Source organism: Vicia villosa, linkage group LG2 (assembly GCF_029867415.1).
Source record: "Vicia villosa cultivar HV-30 ecotype Madison, WI linkage group LG2, Vvil1.0, whole genome shotgun sequence".
In the NCBI taxonomy this organism is placed as follows: domain Eukaryota; kingdom Viridiplantae; phylum Streptophyta; class Magnoliopsida; order Fabales; family Fabaceae; genus Vicia; species Vicia villosa.
Genome location: NC_081181.1, coordinates 191,920,051 through 191,932,788, shown reverse-complemented (window position 1 = coordinate 191,932,788; position 12,738 = coordinate 191,920,051). Strand labels below are relative to the sequence as shown.

Here is a 12,738-nt window from a genome sequence, read left to right as displayed (position 1 = left end):
TTGTTAACTTTGAATGGTTCAAGGCTCATGCATCTCAAAAATTGAATCATCAAAAGTCCTTCTATGTCTGTTGTCAACATCCTTCATTGGCTTTTTCGTTGGGTCAATGTCGCCTTTGTGGTTAAATAACTAGGTTGGTGAAAAGAAATCCCTTAACTTAGCCTCTCTTATCCTAAGTGGAATCAATAAGATTGTTCTCATGGTATGAAGTTTGACTCCTCCATATCAACTGCCTAAGGGTGATTACTTGTGCTTAGGTTCTCTCAGACAGTTGCTTCTTAAGAAGATCCATAAAAAATTCGAATCCTAATTAAAATTCTAGTCTCTATGATGAGTAAAGTTGTGAACTCTTTCTACTTGTTTCAAGCAAACACAGTAAAGTTGTGAACTCTTTCTACTTGTTTCAATATCACAATTTCAAATTTCTCCTTTCTTTTTCTCTATTACATATTTAGGTTCTTTACAACGGTTTTAATGAGTTAATATTAAAGCATGAAATGACTTATAAGTTAAAAAAATAAGAAATAATAGGAGCAAAGGAAGCTAAAGAAATCACCAAACAAACAACACTAAATATGTGGAGAAAAATACATTTCGGTATTCTCTTTTAAATAATGTATATTTTCATAAGAAAATATACTGTTAGAGGTCAAAATCTTATAACGCCAATTAATTCAACAATGTCATTAAAGAATGGTACCATCACTGATATTACCGTTGTTATGATTACAAAACATGATCTCCAAACTAATCTAAAGCTATTGATTTTTAATAGAGAGAACACGCCGATGATTGAAATTTTAATGTCTTTGCTAATAAAATCATTATCCGGGAACTTTTGGTTGGAGTTCTTTTAATGGTGGATAAATAAATGGGATAAAACTTGGAAAGCTCCAACTAATTGGATAATGATCGCGAGATTGGCTATATTGGTGTCTAGTCAATATAGCCAAAATCACAATCATTATCCCTCTAGTTGGTGATTTCCAAGTTTTATCTCAACCCATTTATCCACAGTCAAAAGAACTACAACTAAAAAAATTTCGAATAGCGATTTTCTCAACTAAGAAATTCCAATTCTTGACCTAGTCTCATAATTAAAAATCAACCTTTTTAGATTGTTTGGGAGATTTTGTCTTGTTACCATTCTTCAATGACATCAATGGATGAACAGGGGCTATAAAATTTTGGCATCTAACTGTGTATTTTCCATTGGAACAATACATTGTTTAAAATCTAATACCAAAATGATTTTGTTTCTACATGCTTAGTGATGTTTGTATAGTGATTTCTTTAGTTGTTGCAGCAACTTTCCTAGCTCGAGTTATTTTTTATTTTGGACTTTACAAGCCATTCTATAGTTCAATATAAATCCCAAGTACCATTGTAATAAACTTGAAGATCATCATAATCACATTTTTCTTGCTAAGAAGTTTATTCAACGGTATTTATGACCTTTACTCTCAAACACTCCTACTATATCCCTTCTTTAAAATTTTCTTTTATATTATATGGTTCCCTTACTTCTCATCTAGTGGCCTCTATTTAATTGGTTGAAATCTCTAGTATTTACCTTGATCCTTTCTAGATCTTCTTGGGTGATCCTCGATTGAACACAAAAGTATCATTTCTTGACTCTTAGTTGTTTTTAAAAAATTTATGGTACAAAGGTCATTTATCTTCTTAAAGTTCTCTCTAACACTTGCTTTTGAAGACGATCTATCATAAATCTTAAAGTTGATTTCCATATTTTCTGAATACACATATAGTTGATATATTTGTCACTTCAAATACCCACATAGGATTTGGACAAGTCAATTTAATACATCTACTAAATGCTCTGAATTTAACTTACGTTCCTTCTCAATGCATGATAAGTCATTTAGTCTTTTGATGCGCTCTCTGATTTTTAAGTTTGATCACGATCTTCAAGTTTTATTAATATTCTATTCTACTGAAAATGATAAGTTAGCTAGTCTTCTGACGCGGTCTATAATTTCCAAGTTTCAACGCAATCTCCAAGCCTCATTAAAATTCTAGTCTAGTCACAATAACACAGGGACATATGTGTAGAATAAATCAGATTCAAAGGAATAATGCACGCTAAAGTTCTACAAGATGACAGACATGTATTCAAAGGGAGACTCTAGATTTAGATATGTATCGAGGAATTCCAGAACTAAAGGTTAAGTCCTCGCACGACAACATCATTACTATAACATTTATATGGTCACCGCAAAGGTAAATGTATTTTGATGAATTTTAAATGGACACTGCATTGTTTTGAGGTAAGATTGGGATAAATTCGATAAAAGGATGTAATGACATTTGGGATTTCCCCAATTTAATCATTTATAAAAAGGAGGCATTATCTATTTCAAGTACAACTCAATGGGGTGCAAAAATGGTTAAGCTGGCAGGAGGAAGATTTTAGGTCTACAGTAGGAATATCATATGTGCTTGACGTATCGCTTAATTTATGGAAGATAAGAACACAAACAATTGATGATAACATTCTGACAAAGAAGTCAATTAAGGTTTTGGTGCTATATCATATGTGCTTCATGCAAGCAGGACTAAGCGTGGCCTATTATCCGTCCTAGGCGTTCACCACATATTGTATACAAACATGTTTTAATGTACCAAGGTTCAAACAAACACTGTAAATTCTTGAATTCATTCTACCTGTTTCAATCTCACAATTTAAAAGTTTTCCTTTCTTTTTCTCTATTACGTATATTGTACTCTATACTCCATCATTCCTTAAGACTTATTAATCCAAGCTCTCGACAAGTTTGTAAAATCAAGATCCTTCATAGGATCAACACCATCTCTCTTCACATAAGACATTAAAATGGTTTACCTTATTAACCTTAGAAGTTTAATTCATACAAATTAACAAAGAATAAAATAAATTTCATTTTTGTTTTAATACCATATTACAACTTATTTGTAGAAACATGAAACAAATAACTTCATCAACAACATTTAGGTTCATTATAACGATATTAAGGATTTATATTGAAGCATGAAATGACTTGTAAAGTATAAGAAACACGAGCACGGGAAGCAACAACTACAGCTAAAGAAATCATCAGATAGACAATACTAAGCATGTGGAGAAAAATAAATTTTCGTATTCTCTTTTAAACTATGTTTATTTTCATTGGAAAATACACTATTATAGGTTAAAATCCAATAGAGCCAACTAATTCAATTGTTATTGATGAATGGTACTGTCGTTTTATTTTTGTTATGATGACAGAACATAATCTCCAAACCAATTTAAAGTTGTTGGTTTTTAATGGAGAGAACACGCCAATGATTGAAATTTTAATGTCTTTAATGATAAAATCATTATTCGAGAATCTTTTGGCTGGAGTTCTTTTGGCACTGGATAAATGGACTGGGATAAAACATGGAAAGCTCCAAGTAGATGGACAATTATTGCAACATTGGCTATATCGACTAGCCCGAAAGGATTATAGAAACAAATTAAAATTGGTGAGTAGGTTTCTAAAGTTATTTTCTTCATAATATAAATCTTGAAACATACTCAACAATTTCGATTATGATTTTTTATAACCCTTTGTGACTACACGACATAGCTAATGTCGCAATATCATCCATCTAGTTAGAGTTTTCCAATTTTTTTCTCACCCCATTTACCCAACTATCAAAAGAACTATAAATAAAAGATTCTTGGATAATGATTTTATCAACCAGGACATTGAAATTCCAATCCCTGATATGGTCTCCTCATTAAAAATAAACCTTTTTAGATTGTTTTGAAGATTTGGTTTTGTGATAATAACATTTGTAGTATCAATGCATATACCATTGTTCAATGACATCAATGGATTAATTAGGGCTATTAAGCTTTTGCATCTAACTAGTGTGATACCCGTGCGTTCGCACGGGTACCCGTCCTTTTCGCGCATTTGGATTGAGGAAAATAAAAGGTATCAGTAAAAGACTAAATTTTAGTTAAAATGGGTAAAGTTATAAAAATACTAATATTAAAAAATTGAATATTGAACATAAAAAATAATTAAGAAAATAAAGTTTATATTATTTTAGATTGAATAATACAACTAATGATGCACTTAAGAAATGTAGAGGTTCCTTTGAGAAATAATATGTGTAAAGAAAATGTGTGATTTGATCACTAACTTCATGTTCCCGTTAATATTGAATATTTTGATCGATAAACATCATTTTCCCGTTAATAATCAATATTTTGATCAGTAACTTCATGTTCCCGTTAATATTCAAAAAAATTGACCAATAATTCATATTCTCGTTAATATTCAATATTTTATTCAGTAACTTCATGTTTCCGCTAATATTCATTATTTTGATTAGTAACTTTGTATTCTCGTTAATATTCCAAATTTGTTCTCGTTAATATTCAATATTTTGATCAGTAACTTCATGTTACCGTTAATATTTATTATTTTGATCGATAACTCTGTGTTCTCGTTAATATTCAATATTTTTATCAGTAACTTCATGTTCCCGTTAATATTCAATATTTTGATTAGTAACTTCATGTTTCCGTTAATATTAATATTATGATCACTCTTTTATCAACAGTAGAACAAAATATGACCTGCATAAAGAATAGGCAACACAATATCGATTGTCCAATGTAATAAACTTAGTCACATTTACTTTCAACATACTAACATGGCTTCGCGTTAATATTGAATATTTTAATTAATAACTTCATATTCCCGTTAATATTCAATAGTTTGATTAATAACTTCATGTTTCCGTTAATATAATTTTGATCAGTAACTTCATGTTTTCGTTAATATTCAATATTTTGATCTGTAACTTCATGTTTCCGTTATTATTCAATATTTTGAACAGTAATTTCATGTTACCGTTAATATTAATATTTTGATCAGTAATTTCATGTTTCTGTTAATATTCAATATTTTTATCAGTAACTTCATGTTCCCGTTAATATTGAATATTTTGATTAGTAACTTCATGTTTTCGCTAATATTAATATTTTGATCAGTAACTTCATGTTCCTGTTAATATTCAATATTTTTATCAGTAACTTCATGTTCCCGTTATTAGTAAATTCATGTTTCCGTTATTATTCAATATTTTGATTAGTAACTTCATGTTTCCGTTAATATTCAATATTTTGATCAGTAATTTAATATTCCCATTAATATTAATTTGTTTGATCACTAATTTTATGTTCCCGTTAATACTAATTGATTAAAATCAATTTTCAAATCAAATATATTATTTCATATATAAAAATATTTGAATCAATCGTATAGTTATTCTTATGCATATCTGAGCATTGATTTTAAATCGAAAGGTTATTATTAAAAATCCTCAGAAAGATAAGTACATTTATTTGTAAAGTTTAACATCATAAATTATATTATATATCAATATATAACTTTATTGAGCATTTGTGTTTAGCATTACAGATAGAGATAAGTTTCATAGAATATTTTCGTAGACAAAATACTTCAATTCATTTTAAATCTTTATCTTTTATTATCCAACTTCTTCAATAATTTTTTAATGCAAAAAATAAATAGAAACATATATTTAAAAATGAAGATATCTCCTACAATTCATTATTTTGAATATTATTTTGTGATGTTACAAAATATTCACGTAAAAAATATTATTAAAAACTAAAAAATAACAATAAAGTTTAAAAGAGAAAAACTGTTAAGTTCCAATCAAATTAAATATGTAAATATGTAAGGCACTCATAAAAAAGACAAACACTTCCCAATTAAGTAAAGAACACAATTGTTAAGTTCCAATCAAATTAAATATGTACGGCATTCATAAAAAAGACAAACACTTCCAATTGATAGTTTGATTTGATCCCAAAAGATTGACTTCATGAAAGAAAAAATGAAGCTCTATTATAAATGAAACAGTGTTTGCAAGTGTAGTAAAGCCGAGTACCGAGTTCAATTCCTACTCATGAAAAATCAGTTGTGTTTAATTGACTTGTGCAAATGAATACCGATTTTCTAATTAAAAACATTAAAAAGTTATATGCATCACATCATTGCATTTCAAGGTCCACATGTGCAGAAAATAATCTTATTTTACATTATGGGACTATAGATGCTAATCCATTAATATCTTAGAAGATGTTAGCACGTTGAAAACAGGGTCAAGAGCTGTGTTGCATGGATACAGGTACAAATATGTGTTGCATGGATACAGGTACAAATATCAGTATTGGTATGCACAAGGTTTCAGGGATTAGTCACAAATTATGAAGGAGATAAAGTGTTGATTTAGCAGCTCAGTGGCTTATATCATCTTCCATCGTATTACATAGTCCAAATGACTATAACTGTATCATTACAAATAAAGAAACGTGGCTATTCAGTAGTGGTATTATACGTGTAGAATTTTCACATTATAAACCTTGGCAAACTCTGTAAAGATTAGGGGAAAGATATTTTCTGTGTAAGGATCATTATTATACTTGACTGTATTAAATTTCCTAATCTAAGTAACAAAATCATTTTTGTATTTTGATCGTCGAAATCAGCTTTTGGATTAGGTGTTTGTAATTATTCATTTAAATATATAATGGCCAAATGTAAGATAAGTACAATTCAGAGAAACTATTTGTAATTGTAATAAGTTAATATTAATATATTAATAAACTTGATCAACAGGCCTAAACTTATTCAAGCATTGAAGAGCTTTTCTACAATTAGGATCCAGCAAGCAGTTAAATACTTGACAGCCGCAGTTCTTCAACATACAGTTCAAAGTTGAAAAACCCTTTGCTCTTAAGTTATTCAATATTGGAACTGGCCTTATATAAGCATTGATTAACAATAGTAAACAGAATCGTATATCATTAGAACTACGTCGTTCCCATGCTTTGGATACAGCCCGTACTACTTCTATGAGTCTTACGTTGTATCTAACTCGGAAGAGAAGAGACAGAGCGAAGACGAAGTGAAACCTTGTTAGCAAGTCAGGGTGAGCATCTTTCCATTTCACCTCTTCAATAATTTCCAAAATATGCTTCGTCTTGTTCTTAATCTCTATCGATTCAAGAAGATGCAGATCAGCACTAAAAAATGTGCCCTCGTCAATAGGACAAGTAACCTGTGAAACACATATGCTAAGGTTAACACAAAGAGGACTAACAGAGATTCTTTGAAAATCTCTTAAAATATACACAAACAAACAACTGAGACATAAAATATGGCAGGAGATAAAGACAGACTTACACTTCCATTAGTAAAGATAGCATTGACACCAGATTCAGACCCAAGGGTTGTAGACAAAAACTTCTTTGCCTGATAACAATAAGTTTCATTAGTGTAAACTTTCACTATTACTCAACAATAAAGAATGTCACTGAAAGACTACATTGAGTTGAGAAAAGGGAAAAGCAGCCAGAAGAAGTACCCCACTCAAACAACTTCCCTGCCATTGCCATGATTGCGTAATTTCATATTAGTGATTTGTTAATGCACGACGTTACCATTACCATGGCCAAAATGACAGTAAGCCAGAACATTATATTCTGATAAGCCGCAAGAAAAACCCAATAGAACAAATGCCGAAAGAAACAAACTACGTCACCGGTCCATTCTAAAAAATAATGCTCAAACCTGATCGAGAAAACGACGAAGAAACAACATCTCAATCGGAAAAGGATCGAGCATTCCTCAGAATCCAAGCCGAAAAGAATGCTATCGAATTAATGACTCAATCACCAATGCAACAGAAAATCCTACAGCGACCGAACCAAGGCGCTAGAATTGGGACATCACTTTGATGAAAGATAATTCTCCTTTGAATATGCCAGTCGGAAACTGCCTTGCTGCTACAAATAAAAGGCTTCCCTGAATACTGGAGCATAGTTTTAGAGCAGGCTCTAAACATGGATAGAAACATTCAGCCTCGAGTTACAGATTATTTGATGCGATAGAAATCATACGCAAAGCTATGCTATCCGGTGAGCGAAAGAGGTGCGGCCAACTGATAATCCCCTCAAGCAATCATTCTAACAGACCCTCAGCCAAATCAAACATACAATGATCCGTAACTCATACGGGATAAAATCATTAGAAACTAATAAATCAGTTATTAAAGCACCATGACAACAAAGTAATTGGCAAAAGTGAGGATCAAATTGCATCATATCATTATTTTTAAGAATCTTGTGATTAATTATAAGTACCTTGTTGGAAAGCATCTCTGGTTCTGCAGCACCCTAGAAAAATTAAGACAGATTCAGGCATTGAAACTTATGGTTGAGCCAATATCAGTAGTGTGAATTATTAAAATTACATGATCTGCAATCTCTTGGTAATCTCTAAAGTTTAAAGGCCTTGTAGAGTGCATCAGAGTGAATCATCTCTGGCTAAAATCAAACCAAATAACATCATCCTTGGGCCCGTTTCTTTAAATGATTTCACTTGCTCTATGAAGTCCAACAGAACTTCCTCACCTAGTTTATTTGTTAAATTGTTAGTCACACTAAATGAGATTAAATAAAAATGAAAATATACCTGCGAGCTAAAAGAAACTCATCCTCGAACAATAGGCTCAAACTCATCCTTGAGTCTAGTCTCTTTAAAATCATTTGATCCTCGAACATGACTGCGAGCCAAAAGAAACTCATCGACATCACCAAACAATTCCCGAGCTTCTTGTAAAGCTGAGGAAGACACATGTGATTGGTGCAGAGGGCGAATTGGAGTAATAGAATCGTCAATAAAGTCGGCAAGAGTAGTTCCTGAAAATCATGAGAAGCTATTTTTGGAGGTTTTCTTGGCAGAAAATCATGATCGCCTTTACATTATGCTAAATCCACCTCACAAAAATGTAATTTTTCTATATTTTCTTTGGTTCACAAACCTCACAAAACCACATGTCTAAACTCTAAAATCAAATACACTCTTTTCTGCAATGAATTAATTTCACATAGAAAAAGTTAATAGCATGCCGCATAATTTAACTTTCTTCAACAATACATGGTTCAATTCTATAACAATGAAAGACTATGTATCTCTATGTATCATAAGTATTTTATTACCTGAGAATATATTTTACATGCTTTCCAACAGAGACATATCTTCAGGGAAGGTGTTCACCAGTTCCAACATATCGCACAAACCCGTGAGCATCATCAACACCAAACCAAACAAAAATAAATCAAAAGACTTTAGGAAGGCCGCGAGATGAGGAGTACGAATCGGTCGGAGTTGGAGAAACGATTGTCGACAGGGGATTGTTTGAAACTACACAGAAAACTCAACCAACCAAAATCATTACTCAATCAATGAAAATTGAACAGAAAATTCAGCCAACCAAAAAATAGATAATGAGGACGGCCGGAGACAGTTGCTGCTCAAAGAAGTAGCAGTTCTACTAAAGCATCTTCACATGTTTTCCAGGCGCTCCAATAGTCGCTAAAACCTTGTAGTCATCCATTTGCTTTATTGCCTTGTATGCCAAATATCAGCAACCAACCAAATATTCATTACATCTAAAGATTCAAATTTTCATTACAAATTACACAAAAGAAGCTTCGTTCCCCAATGCCTCCAAACTCCACAAAATTGACCTTGTCTTGCCTTTTGCCACCAATGCTCATTATCACATGAAAAGAGAAAGTGAAGTAATGTTAGAACAAACATGAATATGAATAAGAAGTCTCAAGCCGCGAAAGATCTAAAACATAATTGATGAGTGTAGCCAATAAATTGCTGCTTTCCAATATTGTTTCCACCATCAGACGTTGCTCGGCAGTCATATTTGTTTCCTGTAACAATTGAGAAAGTGCAATAATTGCACGCATCAGAGTTCCCATCTCGTGATTCATAACAGCCAAAAAGTCATTGCAAGCAATAATTGCACGCATCAAGAGTTCTCATCATGGACTTTTGCACAATTATAAAAATCCAATTCAAATCATCATACATTCAAATAACATGATTAAACACATATGATAATAATGTATATAAAAGATTATTGTTATCCCATAAATTCTAATTTGAAATAAGAGAATAGTATGTGACTTTAGGATTCCAAATAGAGATTGTGAATTATTTTAGAAAAGTAAAATTACCTTTTATTTTCTTCTCTCCAAAGCCTCGATTTACGTCATTAATCAGCATCTATTGATACTTACATATAGTAACTTCTAACTCGGATTTGTAAAAGAATGATGAAATGAAATAAACAGATGGTCAGTAGTTTTGTAAAAGAATGATGAAATGAAATAAATAGATCCAACATTAAACATCTTTCTAGCCTTTTATGGTGGATTGCTCCATACTTAGTTCGCTGCCATCTGAAAAGATAAATCAGAAAGGAAGCGGAGACATTGAAAACAATGAAAAATTAGGGATTAGGGTTTATCAATTTCATCTCTATAAATTTAAAGAACAATAAACCATACTTAAACAAAACAAAATCACTTAATAACTACCAATATCTTATACTCTATAAAATTGCGCAGAGACATACATTGAGTTAGATTCATCCATGTTGAAGCAAAAGCCCTGAAAAAATGAAAAGGAGACCACATGTTAAATAACTTCATAAAAACAAAACTACTTCAACAAACACTCATTTGAACTCAGAATTCTCATTCAGTTCAAATCAAAGAACCACAAACAAATCACTGATCAATCAATGATGGTCACAATTCAGATAAGGAATCAATCTAAATGCACAACAATCAACCACAATCTTAAAAACCAAATCTTTAAAAATACAAAAGCAGAGCAAAATCGATCATAAAATGCACATGAAAAGAATCTATCTAATCTGCATCAAACAACAAACCTTATCTGAAAATTTCAAAAAGCAAACCTTATCTGAAAATTCAAACAAAATCCAATAATTGCTTCGATCAGGGTGTGAATGGAAGCTTGTTGGCGGAACCGCAAATTGTTGTTCGTGAATGTCGCAACCGTGATTTTCTGATGATGTCGTTGTATATCAGATTACAATCGTTGCTGCTGAAGATTTGTTACCGATGACGGTGCTCCGCACGTTGTGAATCTGTTGCGGTCCAATGATGAATTTGTGGTGATGGTTGTGATGAGGGTTGATGAAAGGTTGTGTGAAATACTGAGTATTTGATTTAGGGTTAGAATTTGGGGAAGATGAATGTGGAGAGTAGTAACGCTGGAAGTTTATAACGTGAAATGAATTGATGAAGAGAATTTGGAGGAAGTTTGTAACGTGAAATGAATAGGAGAAAGGATACGTAACTGCAATTTGAGAAGTGTAAGCGTAGCATAAAATTGAGAAAAGTGACGTGGAAAATTGAGAGAAGAGTTGCTGATGTGGATAGCCTAAGAAAGTCCCAAATGGTAGACTTTTCTTATATGATAGATGTGTATTTTCCAATGGAACTTTATTCTCTAGTTTTTTCCTCTCTAACTTTTGTGTAAGTTTTTCGAGGTTAGATATGGAGTGGCATCAGGTGCGAAGGAAGTGGTTCAGATTTCTTGTAGCAAAATGGGACATTTTTCCGTTCGGTGGTTTACAAAGGTCAGGTGCGAAGGAAGTGGTTCAGATTTCTTGTAGCAAAATGGGACGTTTTTCCGTTCGGTGGTTTACAAAGGAGGCTCTTTGGATAACATAGAGTCCATTTTCTTCTCCGATTTTTCGGAAAGAATAGGGGGAAAGGATATGTTTGAACTGTTCGGTTGCCACGCCAATGTAGCAGAGGTGGTGATATCACCGCGGAGGAACAAAGAAAGGCTAAGTTCCATTTGGTTTGCATGTGTCTGGGTGATTTGGTGGAAACATAATAAAGGAATTTTTAAGAATAGTGGTGGGGACTTGGAAGGTTGGATAGAAGAAATTCAGCATATCTCTTGGAAATGGTTGAAGAGTAGTATTAGGGGATTTAGCTATGCTCTTAGCCAATGGATTATAAACCCTACAGGATGCTTAGGCGCATACAGAAGTGTGGAATTCCGATATCTGCAGCTGTCGGGAGTTTGAGACAGTGGTTGGGGGGCATTGGTGGTTCGTCTGCGCTGTTAGTTGGTGGTGTTGTCCGATAGTTTTAGTAGTTCTCAAGGGTTTGCAGAAGTTACCCTCTGTGTGTCTGTTTTTTTGACTGGTAATTGCCTTTTTGATTGGGTGCTGTGCAATTTTAGTCGGGATTGGGAGAAGATTTGGTTCTTGAAAGTTCTGAGCTTATTTTGCAATTTGAGGGTTGGTGTTCAGTTAGCTTTTTCTTGGCATCAGGTGTGGATTTCTCGGCTTTGCAGTACGGTAGCTGTTGTGTTTCTGTGAAAGTGGAGAGTAGTAGCGCTTCGTCGGCTTGGAACTGTTGGTAATTTGTTTGTAAATTGTTAGCTTTTAAGCAAAAGAAATAATGTTTTGCCATACTGATTCCAAGTTTACACAGGAAGAGGTGTATATTGCCACTGAACATTAGTTTCAATAATGAATAATTTACATTAATGTCTATTTTTTTCCTGACTCCAATTTACATCAATGTTATTTTTGCTAATGAATATTTAGTTATTGAATATAATAATATTGAATTTATTTTGAAGGAAAAAAAAATATAATAATTTTAACCGCTCTCTATAGATAGAGTTTTTTCTCCTATAGATCCTACCTTTCATAACCATTGCATTCTATTTGTGCTCGCGGGAACTACTTAGAGATGGTAGTATTTTAGCCTTGATTAATAGTTTTATCAACATTTATTTATCGAAATTATTTTAT

General features: G+C 32.4%; 1 protein-coding gene across 8 annotated transcripts; it reads right to left on the bottom strand.

Moving 5' to 3' along the window:
* Positions 1-6,599: 6,599 nt before the first annotated feature.
* On the bottom strand, positions 6,600-11,973 carry LOC131647762 (uncharacterized). Of its 8 annotated transcripts, none has more exons than XR_009297945.1 (10): positions 10,855-11,973; positions 10,507-10,541; positions 10,106-10,330; positions 9,071-9,799; positions 8,323-8,770; positions 8,213-8,245; positions 7,970-8,035; positions 7,641-7,852; positions 7,254-7,322; positions 6,797-7,128 (listed from the first exon to the last, which is right to left on the bottom strand). XR_009297945.1 is itself a non-coding variant. In XM_058917605.1 (7 exons), exons 5-7 carry the CDS (start codon positions 7,692-7,694, stop codon positions 6,667-6,669), a joined length of 585 nt encoding a protein of 194 aa, XP_058773588.1. In that variant the 5' UTR covers positions 7,695-8,035; positions 8,213-8,245; positions 8,323-8,770; positions 9,071-9,799; positions 10,106-10,466; the 3' UTR covers positions 6,600-6,666. The 8 variants fall into 8 exon arrangements, 1 of the variants encoding a protein (XP_058773588.1); XR_009297943.1 differs by having other exon boundaries at positions 7,641-8,035; positions 8,323-8,482; positions 8,544-8,770; positions 10,855-11,970; XR_009297947.1 differs by lacking the exon at positions 7,970-8,035 and having other exon boundaries at positions 7,641-7,906; positions 8,323-8,395; positions 8,544-8,770; positions 10,855-11,969.
* Positions 11,974-12,738: the final 765 nt, after the last annotated feature.